Here is a 25,085-nt window from a genome sequence, read left to right on the forward strand (position 1 = left end):
GAAAATTGGTCGAATTCTAATTCAGTTCAAACAACCAGTTCTTAATCGGTTCGATAGTGTAACAACAATTTTTAAATTTGATGATTATAACTTTTAACCGAACTGTAAATATCATTAGTTATGGTTTAATCGATTCGATCAGACGGTTCGAACCAATTTTCAAAATCTTAATAAATAAACAACACCAGTTCATTTATTTGTTTGGTATAGCTAGAATTTATTATTTTTTTAGTTATTAATTAATTATTAATATTTAAAATTATAAATTAAAAATATGGTATTAGATTAATAAAATTTAATTTAATTGATAACTAAAAATAAATGAGAAAGTATAGGGAACTAATGGAATATTTGTACAGTGTGTATAATAGAGGTTTAGGGAGTATTAAAAATATAATTCTTAGTGTTATTTTTTTCCATTAGCTGAAATTTTTGAGATGAGTGATTTCATGACATAGTATTAAAACTCTAAATCCGAAAAATCAAAAGTTCAAATCTTGGCCCTGTTTAAGCTTTTGGTTCAATGTTTATTTATATCTATATTATTTATTTATTTATATTATTTATATCAGAGATTAGAGATAGTGAGTCGCGTCGCAGTCGCGTTGCGTTTTGTTTTATTTGCAGCGTGGATACTGCTCCCATCGTAAAACAGAATGAGTGCCGGAGGTGCAGAAGAGGAGGCGAACCTAGAGTTCACTCCGACGTGGGTTGTGGCCGCCGTTTGCACTGTAATCGTGGCCATTTCCCTCGCCGCCGAGCGTTTCCTCCATTACGGCGGCAAGTTCCTCAAAAACAAGAACCAGAAGCCCCTATACGAGGCTCTACAGAAAATCAAAGAAGGTACAGCGAACTACATAGAGTTTAGAGTTTCTTTTCCATTTGATTTTGATAGATCTGGGTGGCTCGCAGAGCTGATGCTGCTGGGTTTCATTTCTCTGCTTCTCACGGTATCGCAAAACGGCATCACTAAAATCTGCGTTCCTCCGAGCGTGACTCGCTACATGCTCCCCTGCAGCCTCGATGAAAAGGAGAAGGTCACCGTGGAGCATTTACTGGGACAAGACCGTTTCCATTTCGAACGTTTCTTCTCTTTCCCCAGGCGCCTTCTTGCCGAGACTCGAGGGACAGAGACAGAGACACATGCACTCGCTAAGACTGAATTCTGCGCTCGCAAGGTATATCCTACCTAAATTCTAATTCCTTCTTTCTTTACTTCATCCACCTCTCATCTCTATTATCTTATTATTATTTTTTTTATCGGACCATTTGCTTCGTTATTTGTTACATTCACGACATCATTTTTCACTCTCACTCATCATATTCACAGTATTATTGAATTGATTTGTCCCTTTCGTGTTCTGTTCTACTTTCTTATAAAATTCCAGATCCCTGCGAATCTTCACGGTAATATTCCCTCCTTCTCTTTTTCAGAACAAGGTACCTTTATTATCTGTGGAAGCGCTGCATCACCTGCACATCTTCATTTTTGTACTGGCCGTCGTTCATGTCACCTTCTCCGTTCTCACTGTTATTTTTGGAGGAGCAAGAGTTAGTAACTTTTTTTCCCTCTCCTTTCTGTCCTTTCTTCTAAAACCGTTCTTTGTTACTAATGTCGTTGCCCTTATTGCATAGATTCGCCAATGGAAGCACTGGGAAGATTCCATTGCGAAGCAGAACTATGAAACAGACCAAGGTACACACAATTCTTTTATTAATATACTTTCCATACTTCTAATAACCTTAACATACTTAAAATGGATGGGATGCTAACCTTGTTTCACATGTGACTTACTCTAGAGTCTACCCCTGGAAATTTATTTCTAGGTGATGCTCCTTTCAACTAGGTTTTTCCTCGCATATCTTCTTTAACTTTCCTATTAAGGATTTCTATTCAATACAGGGATCTTCCTATTTTTGGAACCTTAGCGATAGAGAGTACATTGAGTTATGTAACGTTTTAGATCTTCTAGATGACGCCTTTTCTGTCTTTTATCTAGTGATTGTACCACATCACTAGATCAGTTTCTTTTAATGAGGTTTGTAGGTTTTCGGAGAAAGAAAAAGACAAAATCTTTGTGCCAATGTTCAATATTTGGCACTATCTGAAGTATTTGGCTAGAATGCATATTGTTTGGGATAGAATTAGGTGTTTAGCATCTCTATAGTATGGACTTTTCGAAGGATTTTCCCTCTCAGACATGCTGAGAGATTGGAAAGCCACAGTTCATTGATGCTAGTGGTGTTTTGCTTTTCGTTTTTGTTCGGGAGGATCTCTCTTCTTCCACTTCTTTGTATTGTTTCCTCTACACCTTAACGAAAGTCTTTCTTTTGTTATAAAAAAATCTTAATATACTTTCCAAAATGAATTTGAAAAAGGTTATGATTCTTGTTTAACTCCTCAGTAGCTATCTAATTTATACGTACCCTGCTCTCCTGGATTAATGCAGTTTTGAAACGAAAGGTGGTCGATGTTCAGCAGCATGATTTTATCAAAGGTCGCTTTTCGGGCTTTGGCAAAGATTCTGCCATAGTGGGTTGGTTGGTAAGTTATTTATAAGCTCGTTATGTTCTGCAGCTTTTAATAAATACAACATATATTCTTGTCATACTGAATCCCCTTTTCTTTTCATTTGAGATTTTTTAATATCATTCTTTGAATCCTTGGCACCGTAAGCTTTATATATTGCACTTGCATCCAAAGGCATGCTGTATTAGTGTATTTCATAGGTATTCTGCCAGCTATCTGTGTCCAGTCTTGTTTATTTACTTCCAATCACTTATAATTGAGTTTCTTCATACATTGTATGAGATTACAAAAAGAATACGGCATTAAAAACATTTGGAGTGTAATGTTAATATTTCATGTAGTGGTTGTGTACCTTGACCTCATTCATATCTTAGTGATCTCCATGGTTTTCTAATGATTGATTGGGGCTATTGGTTGACCTTGTTTTTATCATCTTTATTATTTGTGTCCCTTCTTTTTTATTTGGTTACATCTGTGGCACTGTGTAGTTATTTTCTTCATAATTTTGTGTTCTTTTAAACAACTTTCTGGAAATCTTGTTGATTTTGCAACAAATTAGTAATTTTATTGTGGACTTGTAGACCAAGCTTTTGTTTTACTTACTTTTCCTAATATCATTTTATGTTTCTTTCAGAAATCCTTTTTTAAGCAATTTTATGGATCTGTTACAAAGTCAGATTATGTCACACTACGGCATGGTTTCATTATGGTAAAGTTTTAATGGCCTGTTTGTTGCAAATGACGTCTCAGCTTGATTCCAGTCATTGGCTTCCTTGCTTGAACATAATATTCTCCTTTGCTATATTTTTGTTGTAGACCCACTGCAAGGCGAATCCAAAGTTTAATTTTCACAAGTACATGATTCGGGCCCTTGAAGATGATTTCAAGCAGGTTGTTGGCATAAGGTAAGTGTCCATTATTGTTTCTATGCATATCATATTTACCCATAAATTAATTTCTCTATAAGTTGATTACCATTTGTCTTGTGAGTTGTGAAATTCTTGGAGTCTTTGTAATAACAGTTATTTTTTGTGGCTGCAGTTGGTATCTTTGGGTTTTTGTGGTCATATTCTTGTTGCTCAATATCAATGGTATGGTTAATGACTTAAAACCTAAGCTGTGTGATAATCTTATTTTGTATTTAATCACTTAATGAACTCTGCCATGGCTGATACTTTATGGCGTACAAAGACTAACGCCTAGAAACCTTTTCCTCCCCTATGCTGCCATATCATCCTCTGAGCTAAAATGGAAAATATTGGTACTTGTTGATCACATTGTGTTGTTGACAAATGCAGTCATCTTCTAGTAATATATTTGCTTTTATTTTATTTTATTTGTTTTTGGTCAACAAAGTTAATTTAAAAACCTTTCTTGTTATGAAAAGGAAGAGATCTTGGCTATGTTTTAATTGGTGAAAAAATGTGGAGTGGAATGGAATGGAAGAGAAGGAAAAATAATTAATTCTATGGTTTTGATGTGATAAAAATGGATGGAGTGGAATAGATAATGAGGGAATTTATTCTATTCAATACCACCTTATCTTCCCATTTTTATTCTCCCCCCACCCAAAATTTGGGGGAAACTCAGGTGAAATGTGAATTCAAAGTTATTTTTCTTCACAAAATTATTACATTTTACTGTAATATCCAAGAATTCCATTGCCTTACAAAAATATCCACACAGTAAAGTGGAACAATTTTATTAATCCACTCAATTTCCTTCCATTCTCATCTTATTCCATTCTATCCATTTCAACTAGTTACTGTCAATCCAAATATAGATATCTTGTGTGATCTGGTTATGAATTTCTAGTATGATGAGCATTAGTGATCATGACAGATATACTTTTGCCTTGGAGGAGTAAGTGATCTAATTGCTTCTTTTGATATTGCTAGTTAACATTTATACAGGAACGTTACTTTGAATTTCACAATTATGTTAGTCCACCCCATCTTCTCCCATTCTATTCTATCACACTACTTACCACCAATCAGGACATGGATAATCCTGTATTTGGTGATGGATTTCTAGCATGATGGACCATGATTAATATATTTTTGTATGTGAGGAGTAGTTGATCTGATTGCTTCTTCTGATGTTGCTTGTTATCAAAGAGCGTAACCTTGCATCACAAATATTATTTTTTCAGGTTGGCATACATATTTCTGGATAGCTTTTATTCCTTTCATTGTAAGTATGATGATGAAATTATTAACTTTTATTTATTCATATGTATCTATTCTTTTCCCTGAACATTTACACGGCCATATTATTTTAATTTTGCTTGCTTTTTAACTCAACATAAGAATTAAAAAAATGTTGCTTGATGTTTTGCAATCAACTCACATGTATCGTTTTTTTTTTTTTTTTTTTTTTTTCTTTTGCTTGTCTCCACTGCTTATATCTTTCCTCTTCTGGATTACATTCTTTTAGCTTCTACTTGCCGTTGGCACTAAGCTGGAGCATGTGATAACGCAACTAGCTCATGAAGTAGCTGAAAAGCATGCTGCCATAGAAGGTGAATTAGTTGTACAACCATCAGATGATCACTTTTGGTTTCATCGCCCCCACTTTGTCCTCTTCTTGATCCACTTTATCCTTTTCCAAAATGCTTTTGAGATAGCATTTTTCTTTTGGATATGGGTGAGCATAATTTTATTTGTGACATTTTCTGTGAACTTTATTCTGTATGCTTACTCTCAGTTTCCTTTTTTTAGGGAAAGGTATATGTTGGGTTGAGGATAGTTATACTTTGTTTAGTGAATATAACCTATAGCTTGTGTTCTCAGGTTACATATGGATTTGACTCTTGTATAATGGGACAAGTTCGTTACATAGTTCCAAGGCTCATTATCGGGTACTATTGTGCATTCCGGACTCTGCAGTTGTTTCCTTTTCTCATTTTTCTTTCTTGCTCATTTGTGTTGGGGTTATAGAGTATTTATCCAGGTACTATGTAGCTACAGCACCCTACCACTGTATGCAATTGTTACACAGGTGTGTTTGCATAGCTATTAAAAGTGCAAGCTGAATCGTTCAAATTTGATTTTGGTTTGGCTTTTCATAAGTTTTCTGTTATTTTCACATTGTAGATGGGAACCCATTTTAAGGCAGCAATATTTCGTGAGCATGTGCAAGTGAGGCTTGCTGGTTGGGCACAAGAGGCAAAGAAGAAGAAAGGGGTAAAAGCTGATAGCCAGCCTGGTGAAGGAAGTTCTCATGCTGTTGCAGGAATTCAGCTTGGATCAGTTTTCCAGAAGAGAGCATCCGCTGCAGAAGACGGTGCTTCTGTACCCAAAGTCGAGGGTTCAGCTGAGTAGCCTAAATGGGGGAGTTGTGCTCAAATCATCTTATTTTGTGTAGTTACAGAACACACTATTATTAGTATTTTATTTGCTAGCATTGTGCGACATTGTAGGATGTGTTTGGCTTAGGGTGTAGGCATAGTATTCTCCAGCGTCTTTGCTCTCGGTGTGTGACTTTGAGTAAATGGAACTATGGAGCCCATTGAACTTTCCCAAAACTCCTTTTCCAGAGAACTGATTTTTTGTATAGAAATTCTCTGTAGAGCATCCGACTGCAAAGACCTAAGGGAACTCCGACTTTGCGGTTGTTGCGAGTCCAGGGGATGAAATGTTGTAGTTATAGCATTTGCGGACCTCAACGAATCACGCACCACATTGGTTGTTGCTATTGCTGTTGTTACTCTATTATTGTTGTTCTGTTGTTATCGTTCTTATGGTTGTCTCCTTGTTGAAACCTAACCAATAAAGGTTTTATCATAATTAGTGATATTGTGATTATAATTTGCAAAAAATAAAAGAGAAGATAATTTCAGTGAATATACAAGTGTAATAATCTTTGTCATGTAACGATGAAATTGAAATTGGTAATTTTAATGTTTAATTAAAATTAACTAATTTCGTTTTTGGTGCTTTGCACGGAAATTTAAATTATAATTTTAAATAAATATTATTTTGTAGAAATATAAATTAATTTAACTTAAAATAATTAATAATATATATTATGTTGATAGGAAAATAATATCTACTATATAATTTGATGAGAGTTGATTTATTATTTATTTTTTTTATAAAATTTGTGGTACATGAAAATAATAATCTTATCTTTTATTATTAAAAAAAATAATTTTACTAGGTAACTAATGAGGAAAAAAAACAACTCTAAATCAAGAATAATCCTAATTTACAGTAAAAAAAAAAAAGGCACATCACCTTGCATCACTAGTAGCCTCGTGTCTGCTTTTGCTATCAGCAGCCGTGGGTCCTCTACTGTCGACAACGCATCACCTTTTGCCACCTGCAACCGCGCATGACCTCACAAACGTGGTAATGCAAACATCTCTTCTCGAGTAAATCCCATAATTGTAACAGGCTAATTACTTAAATCTTATTTCGTGTCATAAAGTAAAGATTAATCAAATGTTACGACAATTCTAAAACTTATACATAAATATATAAATATATATAAGAAGAAATAATAATTTTAGAAAACTCGATGAAAAATTTAAGTTCAAATACGGAATTACAAAGCACAAACATTCACACGAAGCTACAAACTTAAGACACAAGATAAAAGTACAAGATAACAAAATATAAGAGTATAATAATTATAAGATACTAGCTTAAGCCTGCGGACTTTAGGCCGACTAATTAAATACTGACATACAGAATTTTCAAAGTTAAAAACAGCATATACAAAATATCTCTCATAAAGAAGCCTCTAAAGTAACTCAAATACAAAAGTGAGAGTACTAATAAAAAAATAAATCAAAAGACTTCCAAAATATGGTAAAGATCTTCTGATTTGTCACCATCAAAGCAACTCACCGAGGTGGGTTACGACCTGCATCTGAAAAACAACAACAAAATATGAAATGAGAACCGGAGGTTCTTAGTATGGTAACAGTGCCTAGTTAAGTAAGATATAAGACTCCTGGACGCCAGAGGCAATCCTAGAGCTTCATATTCATCCTGGGATTCAGGCTTAAAACATAAGTATATTTTTAAAATCATAACTTTAAAACAACAATGAAAAAGGGTAATCTAACTTATGGATTTCTAATCTAAGAATTCTCTACTGTTTCATAGCCTTCACCAGCCTAACCGCCATGCAATCCATCACTACTGCCTTCTGAACCTCCTCAATCCCAGTAGAAAACACAAATAGCACAATGCAAGGAAAGCACAAGTATAAGCATGTATATCAAGTAATTCAGATAGACAAATAGACATGTTATACAATTAGGCAAGCAATATAAGTCGGCAAAGCAAGCAAACAGATAAAAGATGCACATGATAAATGCTCTTCCTATTTGGCTGTGATATCACATTGTTGGTTCAATTGCCAACCCGACACATCTTCATAGAGATGTCGCCCTTCGGTCTCATAATGAGAACCCCCGACACAGTCCTTATGCTGCCGCCGCGACCTCGACAGGCAGGATTAACCGCCGTCCCTACCAGGCGCATAGCGTCTCAAAATCTCAGTATAAAACATTGGTTTAGTGGTTTTTAAAATCATTTCATTCAGTATATCAGTGATCCATCTTTCCATTCCGAGTCCCAGACTCAACCCAACCACCATCAATTCAAAATTTCTACAATTCATTGTCAGTGATCATCAACACAATACTCCGCCTTCTCACTCAACCAATTCCGTCCTTAGTACTCCCTAAACCTAAATTTCTGTTTTCTAAATTTTTACAGAAATTCTCTAAAATAATTCACTAATTTATCTTTAACATTATCAGCTCCTAATGATTAAATTATACACTTGAAACAGCATGGAAGGAAGTTTAGAAAGTTAGAGAACCCTTGGAAACAAAGAGAAATCATTTTTTAGAAAATCAGGGTCTATGCGTACGCATGCAAGCGTTCGCGTACGCATTGGTGCCAAACAAAATTGCACGTATGCGTATGAGCTGTTTCGCGTACACATACACTCTCAGACTTAGAAATTTTTACAAAATTGTAGAAATCAGTTTTAAACCCTAAACTTTAAACGTTCATAACTTCCTCTACAAAAATCCATTTTTCTCAATATATCAATTTAAAGATCTTTCAATGAACTTTAATTTAAAATAAATTTCAACAAATTTTGAAAACGGATGCTCAAGTTATGATTCGTCAAAGTTCACTAAAAACTGGTTTTCACCAAAATTCACAAGGTTCTCAACTTCCAAATTTCACAACCAAACCAAATCAAAACTACATCAAACTCTTATTCATATCAGAACTTACCCTTTTTGTATCTCAATTCACCACTCTTACCAAATTTTCACTCTCATCATACAATCCTCAACCCCAATTATCAAATATATCACACTAAAATCATTTCTCATCCAACACAATCATCCATCGTCATTATATCACTAACAATCATCATAATCAATCTCATTCAACCTCAATCTCAAATTTCAATATCAATTATCAACATCAACAACATTTATTCATCCAAATCATCTGAATAATCAATTCATCATACATCATCAATCAACCAAGTTTCAACAACCAATTCAATCCAAACCTATCCTATGGGTCACTAACCTAAATGTCCAGAAATATTATATATTACATAGAGGAAACTGAAACCATACCTTGGCCGATTCCCAATATTCACAAAAACCTAAGATTGAGTACAAATCAAACTTTCAAACACAACCAAGTCACCAATCCAACTCCAAATGCTCCCAAGTATCCAAGACAATTCCAACAAGCTCCAATATTCAAACCAACATCATATATTTCATATAAATCAAAACCTAATACTCATAATATATCAATTTACAAAGGTTCTTGAGAAACCTTACCTTATCCACTAAAATTTGGGATAGAACCCAACAATTCCTCTCTAATGATTAGTACCTAAACAACCAAAATACAAATTTCACTCAAAACCAAAACCCATAAACTCGAAATTATTAGGGCAGAGGAAAAGAGATGAAAATTCTAAATCTTACCAACAAAAGTTAGATGAAAGTAATGAGCTCAACAAGAGCTTCGTGTAGCCGCTGACGGCACGCGAATCGGAGCACCGTAACTCGAGATATGAGCTTGAAAAGTTGATGATGAATAGTAAAAATGGAACCCTCACTCTCTTCTCACTTGCAGCTGTGTTGTTGTGTTTATAAGGATGAAGTGGCTAAATGAGGGTTCATTTAAGCTTATATCTATGTCAGGCTTGGGTCCAACTTGGGCCCGATCCAACCCGTTACTGCTTTTGGCCCGTTTGGCCCAATTTTGGGCCAAACCTTTAAAATTAATGTCCGGTTTTTAATTCTAAATGTTTTCCTAATATTTTCTACTGTTTTTATTATTTTTGCACAGCACCGGACCAATTTAAGCCGGTACTGCCGGTTCATTTACCGGTTCGCATTTTTATGCGATTTTTTTAAGAAAATTACATTTTTCAACTCAGAAAAATCTATTGAGTCCAAATATCATATTTATATTTTCTAATTAATACTCTGAAATTTTGGGCTTATTCCGGGCAATTAAATTATTATTATTTTACGTTAATTAGTCGGTAAATTAATTCGCGGTTCTTATAATAATGGTCCCTGAGATTCAGGTCGTTACTCAATATGGTCCCTGAGATCCCAATTGCACCATTGTAATCCTCCATATATGGCTCCGGACACTATAATAGTCCCTGGACAACTTTTCGGTTATGAGTCATCATCAAGACGCTGACGTGGCCTCATTTTTCCACGCTGGATGGTGCCAACGACGAGTTGAGTTGGCACAGTTTCAATTTTTACTCAATGTGGTCCTTCCCTTTATATTTAACCCTAAATTCCCAAATATCCAGTAAGTTAATTTCTTCTTCTTCTTTATCGTTCTCTTCTCATTCTTGTTGTTGCTGTTGTTCCTGGAGCTGGAAATGAATATCCATGATGGGTGGTGGGAGCACTAGAGTTGGAAGCTCTATTAGTTCACCGTCCAGTGGCCATCGGACGAGAACGCAAAGTAGGAGCAGAAGATCTGGGGTGCCGGAATGGTGCGGTTGCGGCTGCCGGCCAGTTCTCAGGTGATCTGAGACAGATTTAAACCCAAATAAACCATTTTTTGCTATCCTAATTATAATGTAAGTTATCAATATTACTTGTGTTGTTATGATTGTTGCTACCTACCTTACTGTTCTTCTCTTGTTTTTCTTCCCTGAAGTTTGAGCATGTTATATGTTTGCGAAGAAGATGTCCAGAATAAAAAGTTGGTTAACCAATTGTGCACTAATATAGCATACATACTATCAAGTTATAAAATCAACATTTCAGTCAAATAACTTTCAAACTAAATAAAACCTCTTTGCACTAATATAGCATACATACTATCAAGTTATAAAATCAATATTTCAGTCGAATAAGTTGTATTAATTCATTCACAACATAATTTTCATAACCGCAATAACAATTAACTAATATTATGATTAATAACCAACAAATATGCATAGTTACCTTTCGCATATCAGATATAAAGCATCAGCCATATCGCATGCCTTACTCCCTCATGCATCCCATGCCAAGTGTTGTGACCCATACTTCTATGATTACTTTGTTACACTATCTCTTTTGGGCACACATTCCACTCGCATGTTTATTAAGTTGATACTTTGGGTTTGACAATTTCCTTCTTTCCCTTCCCTTTCAGGATGGCCACCAAGAAAGGCAAGGAGGAAGCTTCAAGGAAACCAGCCGCAAAGAGGGCACCCCCAAAGTCACGCTCTAAGGCGCACTCTTCACTAGGAGCCAAACCTCTATCTAAAAAGGCGAAAGCGCCTACTCATATTGATGATAATGAAAAGAGCAAACCGGCCAAAGATACTTCAAGGTTCCCCAACTGCTTCTGTGAACTTATGTTCCCCTTCATGGTTGAGAGGAACTATCATGCTGAGCATCTACTCGCTCCGCCGGACAAGGTTGCTCCTTATATTCTATCCCGCATTGAACAACGAGGATGGGAGTTTTTTCTGAGAAAACCACAAGAGGTCAACCTCTTATGGGTGGTAGAATTCTACACTAACTACCATCTTCCCTCTCTTCAATCGGTGTATGTGCGCCGGAAGCAAGTCTCAGTGTCAGAAGAGGCTATTCAGCAAGTGCTTAATGTCCTACCGGTACCAAGTGACATGGATGGCTACCAAGAGGTCTTACATCAGTGACAGAAGTATGGATTTGACTGGGGCTCGATCCTCCAAGTAATTGCTGAGCCAGAAACATCTTGGACCCAAGGTCGACTCCGGATGCGACCCAAGTGCATTGACGCACGTTCTCTTACTGTGGAAGCTAGGGCTTGGGCTCAGATCCTATCTCACTATGTCCTACCTAGCACCCACAAATCATCCTTCATGGCGGATCTCACCTTGCTTATTTGGTGTGTTCTCATAGGGAGACCGGTGAACATTTCGCCTCTTGTTAAGCAAGCGATGTGTCAAATCCACGACCAGGGCAATTTGCCATTTTCAGCTTTGGTATCTGATTTAGTTGCTGCTGCGGGTGTTCCTTGGGAAGCCACATATGTGAAAGCTATAATTCCAGCTAAGGGCGATGTGGTCCCAACCGGAAAATACTTACATCTTCTCATGAACAACACAAGCCTTGCCATAGTCCCACCACCTGCTGTTTTTACCACCTCATCATCACCACCGCAGCAAAGATCCACTCATCAAAGGATAGAAGATCTACACCAGAAGATTGATAGATATGAACGGCGCAACCAACGCCGATACACTCACATCAAGAAGTTTCTGTGTTGTGTTACCCCTAGCATGGAAGAACCTGCAATATCCACATCCACCTCCAACCCAAGTGATGAGTGCTCTGAGAAAAAGGATAGTGAAGGTTCCGGTTCGGACCATCCCTTGCGCATTCGTAGTAGCACAGAGGACCATGCTAAATTGTAAGTGTGGAGAGGTCGTTCGACCGATCTCCATGGGTAACACTCTCTTTCTTTCAATACCCATGGATTCATTTCTTGCTTAGTAGTTAGTACATGGCATGTGTAGCTAGTCTTGCTTATAAATATTTCTTGCAAGATAGTTAGTCTCTATAGAGTTGCTTGGTCAAATAATAACTTCTTTTCCAAGAAACTGTGTTCTGGGGTATCTTACCCTACCAAAAAAATTTTTTTGTGATGAACTTGCTTTAAGAATGTATTTTGGAATATAGTGATTGAGCTAAGAACACAAGCATGTAAGTTTTGAGCCCATTATATGGTTACATCTTTTAACCATTAATTCCCATTCTTGTGTGCATTATTCTCTCTCTATGATTTCAATCCTTGCTTTGTCTGCTTCTATATGTCCATTACTTTGTGTATGAATGCATTTACATGATTGAGGCCATCATTCCAATAGTCACTTTTTCCAAATGGCCTTAACCCTTTATTTACCATTGCTAACCAATTTTGAGCCTATGATAAACCCCCTTTGTTTCTAAAAAGAGCACACCAACAACCATAAGCGAAAAATAATGAATGTCCTTATATTTGGATCCTTGATTAGCTTAGGAGAGTTAGGATGTGTGTCATGTAATTGGGAGGGTATACATGGGGACTTGGGTAGATATAAAGGTGTATCGTAATTAAGAATTTTGGGATTTGGGAATATACTTATGTAGTGCATGATTGAGCCATATGCATTGAACTTTTTGTGCATGAAACCCAAGAAAAATGCATTGAACTTTTCGTGCATTAACCCCAAGAAAAAGGGGACAAAAAAAAAGGAAAATTCCATATGTGTATATATGAAAGTAAAAAAAAAAAGAGAAGAAGAAGAAAGACAATAAAAAGGGACAAAATGCCCTAAAATAAAGTAGTGAAAACAATGCATATGGGACACGAATTGAAAGGAACACATGAGTGTGCAAAAAAGTGGGACTCAAGGGTAGCTAGGTAATGTATCATAGTTGTATAGGTTGTTTTATGTGTCTAGTGAGATTCTAGGTTAATCAATGACTCAAATTTTAAGCTCACTTAACCATATGCATCCTTACCCTCACCCTAGCCATGTTACAACCCATAGATAAGACCTCATGATACTTGTAAGCATGCATTAAGTCATTGTTGATTGTTAGATGAAAGACAAATCTTGGAAAGCATGAGTAGGGGAGGATTGAGTGATGAACCCTATACACTTGAGCGCATAGAGCGGATACACATCCGGTAAGGGTTCGATGCTCAACTCCTTGTTCCCGGCTTTCACAAGCGTTCGTTTAGCAAGTCATATGCACTTCATAATGATATGCAAATTTGTAGGATTCATGAATTACACCATTTTTACCCCATATACTCACATGTGTTCTTGGAAGAAGGATTGACCCTTGACCAAGTAGATAGACAATTTTACATTAGTTGCATACATTCGCTTAGATAGTTTGCATTTCATAAACCCTTTCTCACCATGATCTTTGGTCTTTTTATTTTAAGCATAAGGACATGCTTGGTTTAAGTGTGGGGAGATTTGATAAACCATGATTTTGTGGTTTATCTTGTGCTTATTTTGGGGGTTTTATCAATATTTCTCACACTTATTCATAAGAAATACATGGTTTTGTGTTCACTTCCCAACATTGCTCCATTGTAGAAAACATGCTTGTTTTACCTTAGAATTGCTATATTTTGATTCTCTTTATTGCCATTCGATGCCGTGACGTATTTGTTTAGTGATTTCAGAATTAGTAGGGTAAGAATGGCCTAGAAGGGAGAAGGAAAGCATGCACAAGAGGAAGGAACATGAAGAATTAGATTTTGAGAAATGCAGCATCGGCGCTCACGCGCAAATCACGCGCACGCGTGGATGAGGATAGCTGGAAGCCGCGCGCAAGGATGGACGCATCCGCGCAGGCCAAAGAATTTCCATCGACGCGTACGCGCAACTGGCGCGCTAGCGTGTATCTCAGAAGTAATCGGCGCGAGAGCACGCATGGCGCGCACGCGCGGGAAGCTGCACGTGACCTCATTAAAAGAAATCGTTCCTGGCGATTTCTGAGGCTGAATGGGCCCAAATTCAGGCTGCTTCTGCATGGAAAAGACCAAGGATACTAGGGAAAAAGGGGGATCAATCATTTTTGCACTAGGACACAATTTTTCTAGTTTTTTTTAGGTTCTTTGTTCTCTAGAGGAAGAAACCCTTGTTCTTCTCTAGATCTAGCTTTGATTTGATTTTCCTTGTTAATTCTGAATTGGGTTCTGTTAATTGCTACCTTTGGTTGCTTAATTTGAATTTCTTAGTATATTTGCACTCATATCTTGTGTTAGTTTATGAATTTTGTCAATTGTTACTTCATACCTAATTCATGAATGTTATGAATCTTGATTTTGTGCTATGATTGAAAGCATGCTTCTTTGGTCTTAATTTAGCTAATTTTACTCCTCTCTTATTCCCATTCGATGCCATGATATGTGTGTTAAGTATTTTCAGAGATTACAGGACAGGAATGACTTAGAGGGTGGAAAGGAAGCATGCAAAACTGGAAGGAATACAAGAAATTGAAAGAATTGCTAATGCTATTAGCCCTGACCTCTTCGCACTAAATTAATCATAACTTGAGCTACAGAGGTCCAAATAAGGCGGTTCTAGTTGCGTTGGAAAGCTAACATCCGGGGATTCGTAACGATATACAGTTTCTCATAGTGGCCATACAGCTAGGCAATGCACACACGCAGTTGACGTGCACGCGTAGTTCACGCGCACACACACTTTGGCGAAAAGTCCATCGGCGTGCACGCGCACCTGGCGCGTACGCATGATGACTTACATCATCTACCATTTTTCTTGCATAAAAAAGACCATAAAAAGAGGCATAATCTCATTTGATAATTGTAATTCATGCCTTAATTGATGAATATCAAAGTACATTGCTTTGAAATGAGTTTGTGTTAAATTTCAGGTGAAAAAGACATCAAAAATGGGAAGAAAATAACAAAACAAGTGGGGCGTGTGAAGCAGGCGTGCCACTTGGAACAAACGCCCCAAAAATGTATTGGTGTGGCACGCCAGAAGCTGGGCGTGGCACGCCAACTCATTACCTAGAAGAGTCATTACTAGGACATGGCACACCAGTTCTAGAATTTACTTGGGTGTGCCACTTGAGGATCAAGGTGTGGCACGCCAAGCCTATGAGACCCACAATTGAATGGGCATGCCACTTGAGCAACATGGCGTGCCACGCTGGTACAAGAATCCAGTGAAGGGGTTGAAGGCTAATGAGATCTGGGCGTGCCACTTGAACAACCAGGCATGGCACGCCAATGAACAAGCAGGCAAAGCAAAAGCTGGGCATGCCACTTGGTGTCGAAGGCGTGGCATGCCAGCTCAAGAGTCCCACTAAGGCGTGGCACACGAATACACAAAGAATACCCAAACTAAAGTTGGGCGTGCCACTTGGTGTCGAAGGCGTGGCACGCCAGCTCACATATCTTACTTGGGCGCGCCACTTGCATAATCAGGCGTGGCACGCCAGCACTTAAGGAGGCCAAACAAAGCTGGGCGTGCCACTTGGGTATCAAAGGCGTGGCACACCAGCTCAATTATCCCACTTTACTGTGCCACTTGAACGTCCAAGCATGGCATGCCAACTCTTGAAACCAAGGCAAGTGAAGGGGCGTGGCACGCCAGTCCCATGGCGTGGCATGTTGGTAGTATTTTCTAGAGAAGGAAATAAAGGGCCAAATGAACTGGGCGTGCCACTTGGATGATGAGGCATGGCACGCTAGCAAGAAAATGAAGCATTTAGAGGGGCGTGGCACGCCAGATCCTGGGTGTACCACGCTGGTTCAAGTTTCCAGAATCATGAAGATGTAGGAAAAGGCGTGGGCGTGCCACTTTGGCTCGAAGGCGTGGCATGCCAAGCTACTTCAGGACTTTAAAGAGGCCTGGGCGTGCCACTTGGTGTCGAAGGCGTGGCACGCCAGGGATGTGATGGAGGAAGGTGTGCCACTTGAATGGTGAGGCGTGGCACGCCAAGATTGAAACAAAGGGAGCGTGACACGCTAGAGGAGCGCCAGTCACACGCCAACTGCAAGATCACATTTGTTGAGTTTCTTTTCCCTCCAAATTGTAATTTTCCTTTTCACTTTTGTGTTTTTCTTTATTTCTAGATCTAGGAGCAGTATAAATACCTCGGGAAGTAGTAGAAAAAGGGAGTTAGTCATCACTATCTCAGTAGGGAATTGTGGAGTTCTAGTTTTTCACTTTTTACACTTCATTTCTTCCATCAGTTGTACTTTTTTTCTGAGCTATGAGTAGCTAAGTTCCCTCTCATTGAGAGAGGGAGCTCTATTGTACTTGATGGATTAATGACAATGAATTTCTTCTTCTCTTCATCTTCTCTTTGATTTGCTAGAAGGAATTTCGTTCTTCATGCTTAGTGTTCAATCATCGTGGAAAAGAGGTTGAATGCAAAATGGATTTCATGGGAACCTTAGAAAAGGAAACATGAAACCATGCTAGAAATCCCTTCTCACACTTGAGTAGGATCTGGGTTTTGGTGTTTGAATATGGTGACATATAATCCTCCCTCTACCTGGACCTACAAGGATGTGTGGTATAATCAGGGACCAAGCATATCTCTCTTCATGAGCAATTAGACCAAGGAATTGGCTATTGATCAAGATCTGAGAGATTGAGTCACCAAGGGATTGGGGCTGAATCAATCATGATTGCCAAGAGGTCAATAAGTTGCATGATTGAAGAGGATATAAGCTGGATTTAATCCAAAGAGACGATATCTCCTAATCTCAATGAATTTCCCCATTCTTATCTCTCTCATTCTTTTATAGCTTTCATTTACATTATGCAAATTCCCACTCCCTTTTACATTCATGCCATTTCTATTTTTGCACCTTATTGCTTTCCTTTATTCTTTCGTCATTTATGTTTCTGCCATTTATAATTCTGCACTCACAACTTATTCTGTTTAAGCTTGACTAATTCACCAATTAATTAAAATTGTTCAAATCTACCAATCTTTGTGGATACGATCCCACTCCACTGTGGGTTATTACTTGACGATAATTTTGGTGCGCTTGCCAAGGAGCAAATTCATTAATTTTATTGGGAGGGGAGTGAATCCAGACTCATCAACGCGCGATATGCGCGACATACTGCAACTGTAGAAATCGCTGGGGGCAATTTCTGGGCTATTTTTAACCCAATTTTTGACCCAGAAAACACATATTAGAGGCCACAGAGTGGGGGGAATCATTCATACAACTTTCATTCACATAATTTTAGACTTCAGATGTAGTTTTCTAGAGAGAGAGGAGAGAGCCTCTCTCTAGGTTTTAGGATTTCAGATTTCTCTTAATTTTAGGTTTATTTCTTTCCAATTCCAGGTTGTATGTTCCTTTACTTTAGTTTCTCTTCCACTTTTAATTATTCTATTACTTTAGTTTACTTCCTTATCTTGTCAACTTATTAATGCAAAGAGTATTTTTCTATTTAATTTCTTTATTTGCTAATTATTTTGAATTAAGTTTAATTACCATATCCATGGAGTGGGCTCCAACTTGGCTTTGAAGTTGATTAATATTTGGAGACCCTTGAGTTGCAAGACTCAAGAGTTAAATTGTAATTGGGTTTATTGTTGGCTGGCTCTCTAGTCACTAACGCTAATCCTTCCCAAGGGAGAGGATTAAGACTTGTGAATAGAAGTTGGCTCTCAACTTATTTGACTTTTCTTCATTCGTTGGGGGTCAACTAAGTAGAAACAACAACCTATTACTATTAATCTTGGGAAATCCAACAAGGACAGAACTTTCGATTAATCTTCTCCTTGCCAAGAGCTTTTCTAGTCATTTAATTTTCATTACCATTTACTATTCTTGCTTTTTATCTTAAATACCCCAAAAATATACTTTTCCATAACCAATTATAAGCACACTTCCCTGCAATTCCTTTGAGAGATGACCCAAGGTTTAAATACTTCGGTTATCAATTTTATTAGAGGTTTGTTACTTATGACAACCAAAACTTTTACACGAAAGGATTCTTTGTTGGTTTATAAGCTATACTTTTAACGAGAATTTATTTGTGAAATTCTAAAGCACGCAAAAATCCGTTCGTCAGGTGATTGAATCTCTGGCCTTCTTTTGAGTTGATTGATTAACCCTTAAAACCAAGAAATAAAACTTTGCTTCTATTTTTCTGTGTGATGGATTATGCAGGAGACAATTTAGTTTTGTCTCACAAATCGCAGAGAGGCAAAATAGTGCCGAGAAGAAGAAAATGTCATCAACATATATCCTGATTCAGTTACTTTGTGCAATGCAACCTACATCTTGTCTCCACCACAACATTGGTGGAATTTTCACTATACTTTCAAGTGTTACAAACATCAATTCCCTAAGACTCAACATAATCCTATCTGGGACAAACTAAACTTCAACATAAGCTTGATTGGGCTAGGCAACATCCTAGACTCTCACTACACTAAGTGCTTACCCAACTTAGGAAGGGATACAGATACAAGATGGAAAATAGAAATATAAACAAATAGAAATCTGAAATCAACTTTGTCTTTTCTCTCCACATTTCTTTCTTTGTCTTTTCTCTCTATTTGGCTTTTTCAAATGCTTCACATTTATGCCTTTTTCCACTCAAGAGAAAACAGAGAAAAATAAATATTGAAATATAATAATAAAACAATAAATCATGAAGGAGATGATGATTCACAGCCTTGAAGCTATCAGATAAACCAACTTCAGAACTCTCTGTAATTGTTCTTCATTTTGGCAGCATGTTTCTTTGATGTAGAAACACAGTCCAATGCGTTGAACTCTTATAGGGAATGCTCTCAATACAACTTAGATTCTAGTTCTCTCTCCTTGTCTAAAATAAAGAAGCAATTTTCATTTTGTACCTTGTGCTGAGAGCCAGATAGGGTTTCTCTCCAATCAACTCCTTGGACTTTGAGATCTAAAAAATCATGCCTCCTGTTTCTTTTATCATCCCCAAAATTACGAACTTTGAAATTGATTCATTTGCTTTGACCGAGGTCTACAGAGTATCAGAAAGATGTCTTCTCAGTCACAATCCGAAATCCACCTTTGATAAAGTGCTTTGGCTCCAAGTAACACTTTAAACCATTGATTTAAAGCAGAGCTAATCCATCACCAGTTTCTTCTTCTTTCCAGAAATGGTGTCGCAGAGAGTAGGAGAAGGAGTGAAGAAATCAACTTACATGCAAATAGAAATTATTTACCTTTAACCTTTGACTTTGCTTAACATTCTTTGATTAGTGTGATATGACCTTTCTTTCATGATGAACCTTTCTCTTTCTTTCTTTTCTGGTGACAGAACCAAGAAGAAGAAACCCTCTCTCTTTCTACAAGAATCTGACTGAAGCAAGCAATGTGAACGTTGGCTTCAACTTGGATGAATTGCATTGGACTTGGATTTTCTCGTCAATTCATTCAACCCAATAGATATGTTTGTTATTTTCACTTAGGTTTCGATTGAAGATATGCGCAGCTCTTCTTTCCTTGTTTCTTTTAGTTTGGGATGCTTTATTTAATTGGCATGCATCATCAACAAACTCTCTTTTTTTTCTCCGTGTTATACCTGAAGGACACCTAGCATTCCAGTTGTTGGTTTCTTGCTTTTGAAAAAACCACGTGGGTGATGTGAAAGAGAGAAGAGAGAAAAGATAGAGTTTTGGTTTGGTGGTAGTGGAAAGGTTCAGATGCAATTGGAGTTACGTTGCTTTAGTTAACTACCAATTCAAATTGATTGAATGGACTTGGATCTCTTCTTAGACTTGTTATGAATCATGGGCTTGATTCATCAGTTTATGACCTGAAGCCCTCCTTGATTTCTCATGGAGCCAGCTACTTATTTTATAGATCTGGACAGTTAGTGGGCTTCTCTTTCTCCTTGTTGTTATATTCGAAACAACATAGATTTCCATCTGAACAAAGCTTTGCTTTGTTTTATTGGTTTGGGCTGTTGCACAATTAGTTTGGGCCTGCATCACTAAATAAAATAATTAAATCCAATTGGATATTTAACCCAATAAATCAATATTTATCTTCATCATTAAATTAATTGTATTCTCAACTCAACAAATTTTTTAGTCAATGTTGAAGTCCTACATGGTATCTTACTTATGAAACTTTGTTCATATTCCTTAATTAAAGAAACTATAATTTGATCACTCATATATTTGTCTAAATCACTTGAATATGTGCTTTTGTGACTACTTAAATTAATTGAGGATACACACTCTAATATAATAAACCAGCTCAAAATATTAATAAAGTTAATTAGGCTCATAGTAAAAAGTATTTAAATATATTATACAATAATGAGTCACCATATAAAAAATAGCATACATTAATAATCCAATACTTAAAAATTTAAGTAAGTTATTACAAGAATTAAAAATAAAAATAGTTCACACATTAACAATTCAATTCTTAAAATTTAAACAAGCTGTTACAAGAGTTAAAAATAACAATAGTCATATATTATCTTAAAACTACTCAAGTGATGTTAGCCAATCCTTCCTCCTAAATAAAGGCATCTTAATAAACATGCATCTCCAATCCTCATCTTTAAACTTTTCGAATACTTTATTGTAGACTTTATTCGCAATGTCTTCAATAGAGTCTAACAATTTCATGCATGTGTCTATCGAGTAAGGGTCATACAGTGGGCTAGTAGCTTGACTAGCTTTTAGTGTATATCGTTCAGCCTTAGCTTTTAACACTGTTGTTTTTACTTTGGATAACTCTGTCTTTGCACTCATTGATTCACTCCATTGACTCAATGCATCTTCAAGCATTACTAATCTTGAACTCTTTGCTTCTTTACGTCTAGTCTCACCTGAAAATCCTTTTTGTTTTCTTTTGTTGTTAACATCATCGGTATTATCTTTATCAACATCAATAACATTAGAAAAATCCATACCTTTAGAAAGAAAGTCATCTTTCATTTGTTCTTCTTCACTAGAATTTAGGGCCTCTTGAGTAGATGCATGACTTAATTTACCAGTTACAGTGCTAGAATTAAATATTTTTTCTCAAACTAGCATAATCATACATAAATCCATTCTTCTTAAACTTCATGTAGTTTCTTCTTTTCTGACAAGTATAAATACAAAGAACAAATAAATTTTATGAAATAAAATAAATTAATATAAGTAAAATGATTATTTTAACTAAATATAATTGAACATATCAAGCAAAAGTCTTGTCATACCTCTTTCGAGGCATTTACTTTATTAGATGCAATGTCGCATGTAACCCCTATTCGAGCTAGCAAAATTAAAAACTCAAAATGTGTAATGCGTAGTCGATTATACTTTTCCTTCAACCTAGCTACACTGTAATGTTTTCCAACAATTGTAGTCAATTCATTATTTATTTATTCCTAAACTAATATCTTAAATGTTAAATATTGCAATCGTCTATTCTTGCTGAATATATTTATTTATTTATTTATTTATTCCTAAACTAATATCTTTAATTATGTTTTTTTTCGAGTCGACTGATCAAATGCCATTATCATCCGCTGCTTACCTATTCTCATGAAAAAATTATATAGTTTTCGTTCCCTTTCGGCAGTTTTGTCTGCGTTCTCTCATGGAAGTTCCGTTTGTGTTCTCTCGTGGCAGTTCCATCTGTATTTTCTCGTGCAGTTCCATCTGCATTTCGTCTGTATCTTGTGGCAGTTCCGTCTGCATTTTTTCAGGCAGTTTCGTCTGCACTTCCTTCAGAGAGCGGCACTTCCTTCAGAGGGCGGCAGTTCCTTCAGACAGCGGTAGTTTCGTCTGTGCTTCTTTACGGATGTTCCATCTGCACCCGTTCTATCATTTTATGCATTTTTTATTTCGTTGTTTTCAATAAATTTCAAGCTCAAGCTGTCACTTGAGTTTGAGAGGGGAAGTTAGAATATAATTAGAATCAATTATGATCAATTAGCATCATTTAGCATATCTAAATATTTATTATAGGATATTATGTCTGTATTATTTCGATTCTTTTAATACCTATAAATATCCTTATCTTGTGTCTAACAGTGTAATGCGTAATTGATTATACTTTTCCTTCAACCTAGCTACATTGTAATGTTTTCCAACAATTGTAGCTAATTCATTATTTATGTATTCTTAAACTAATATCTTAAATGTTGAATATTGCAACCATCTATTCTTGACTCTGCTCATATAATATGCCAATAAAAGCCTTTATATTTTCATTGGACCATTTTTACTACCTTCTGTTTTAGATTTTTTTTCTCATCTTATGCTAATAAATATCAAGTACTATTAAATATGAATATGAGACGCAACAAAAAAAGAGATAGTAAAACAAAACATAATGTATTTAAAAAAAGGGTAAATACCCTTTCCGTCCCCTGAGCATTTTAAATTGGGACATGTCGCACCTTTATCATCCAAAAACCTCAACCAGGTCCCCAACCAACAACGTTAGTGAACGTATCAACTCCTATGACTGGTTGCCAACAGGTTGCCTGGATGACGTGTCAGGTGAAGGTTGAGTTGTCAAATATAGGTGCCACGTGTCACTAGAAATTGTTGCAGGGACTAAAAACCCCCTCCCTGCCCAAACTGTTCTCAGCCCCACCGGCAACACCCTCCACTCACCACTCCTCCCCAGCACTCCTCCACCACCGCCACCGCCGCCACCACTACCACTGCCTCACAACCTTCGCAACTCATCAGAATAATTTACTCATCAGACAATAGATTTGATCACACTTGAAGTTCCAATTGCACGATTACAGTTTATATAGATGCAAACATGCTTTGTTCTTTTTCTTTCCTCTCTTTAATCAGCAACTAGCAACTGAACAAGAGATATGATTTGACCCAAAATCAAATATAATTACTTCCCAATTCATAATGATACTATGATAGTAATAATATGAATATAAGAAATTAAGAATCTTTTGAGGCAGATTCCACTCTCTCAACAAACCCCATTCATTTTGTCATTCATCTTCTTCCTTTCCACTACAAACTTCTTCCAAACCATAGTGATCTCCCTTTGTGTCTCCAGAGCAGTCTTCTTAACCTTGCGAGGGTCCTGGAGAAGTCCTCCCGGATGACCACGCGCAGCACGGTAACATGTTGTGCATCCGGGGGCATGGTGTATGCCGGCACTATCCAGCCAAAGCGCCTGAGCAAGTCAGAGACATGGAATTCATTGAAGCGGCTGTTGTCTTTGAGTGTGAAGGCCACCAAAGAAACACCATCGTCCTTGGAAACAATGTTAAAGTGCCATGTCTAAGGTGTTCATATGTGCTGTTGAGGAGGGTTTGGGACGAGAGAACATTCTAGAAGGTGGATGGCTACGGCGCGGTTGGATTCGGAGCTAGTTGTGAGTTGAAGCTCGGAGAGGTGAAAGAGTTCTTCGAGATTGTTGGGAAGTAGAAACGGTAGTGGAGTTGGTGGTGGTTGTTGTGGCGGAGGAGTAATGGTGATGGTGGTGGAGGGTGTTGTCGGGAGAAAGAACCTCTATTGGGTGAAGCTTTGGGAGGTTGTGGAGGAAGAAGAAGAGGTGGAGGACTCGCATGAGTTGCGAAAGTTGTGAGGCGGTGGTAGTGGTGGCGGCGGTGGAGTTGGTGGAGGAGTGTTAGGGAGGAGTGGTGAGTGGAGGGTGTTGCTGGTGTGGCTGAGAACAGTTTGGGCAGGGAGGGGGTTTTTAGTCCCTGCAACAATTTCTAGTGACACGTGGCACCTATATTTGACAACTCAGCCTTCACCTGACACGTCATCTAGGCAACTTGTTGGCAACCGGTCACAGGGGTCGATACGTTCACTAACGTTGATGATTGAGGACCTGATTGAGATTTTTGGATGATAAAAGTGCGACCTGTCCCAATTTAAAGTGCTCAGGGGCCGAAAAGATATTTACCCTTAAAAAAATCAATGCAATGCTAAAAAATGGGAGAAACCAAAATCCCCAAATGACAATTTAAAAACAGAAACGCGTAAAAAAAAAGAAATGTTTTATTTTTTCAAAAAAAAATGTTTACCAAAAAGAATAATGACGAGAGACAGCGGAAGGCACGAAGGAGGTCGGCCAACTAAAGAAGAGCGGAAAAGATGAAGAGAATGGAAGTGGTACAAAAAAATGAATAAAGAGAAATAGATTATCAAAAATATGTTTTTTTTTATTTTTAGTGGTAATGAGAATAGAAGAAAGGCACTCCATAATTATATATGTGCCACCGCATTTTCAAAATTTTTAAATGAGAATTTAAAAATAATATAAAATTATTTATTTTTTTTATTAATTAAATATTAGTCAAATTTTAATAAAAGTATTGACTATAAATTATAATAGATTGATATCTTTAATGCAATTGGTGCATGGGAATGACCGCTTTTCTTAGGAAGATCCGTTGGTATTAAGGTCAAAGTGACATAATGCATCAACGGTGTGGCACAGTGGCACTGGCACTTAGTAATTAGTTGTTGCTATGTGGGGACTGGGGATTAGAATAATAATATTAAGACGATTCGGGGCCCAAAAAAGAATGGAAAGGCAAGGAAAGCAAAGAA

At 37.1% G+C, this 25,085-nt stretch overlaps 1 protein-coding gene across 1 annotated transcript; it reads left to right on the top strand.

Annotated features, from left to right (window-relative positions):
• Positions 1-587: 587 nt before the first annotated feature.
• On the top strand, positions 588-6,226 carry LOC107460288 (MLO-like protein 1). Its single transcript, XM_016078642.3, has 13 exons — positions 588-843; positions 913-1,178; positions 1,435-1,551; positions 1,636-1,696; positions 2,451-2,545; positions 3,165-3,239; positions 3,347-3,435; positions 3,572-3,621; positions 4,683-4,723; positions 4,967-5,176; positions 5,323-5,390; positions 5,470-5,530; positions 5,626-6,226. Exons 1-13 carry the CDS (start codon positions 657-659, stop codon positions 5,851-5,853), a joined length of 1,548 nt encoding a protein of 515 aa, XP_015934128.1. The 5' UTR covers positions 588-656; the 3' UTR covers positions 5,854-6,226.
• Positions 6,227-25,085: the final 18,859 nt, after the last annotated feature.

This window comes from Arachis duranensis, chromosome 8 (assembly GCF_000817695.3).
Source record: "Arachis duranensis cultivar V14167 chromosome 8, aradu.V14167.gnm2.J7QH, whole genome shotgun sequence".
NCBI classification, from domain to species: domain Eukaryota; kingdom Viridiplantae; phylum Streptophyta; class Magnoliopsida; order Fabales; family Fabaceae; genus Arachis; species Arachis duranensis.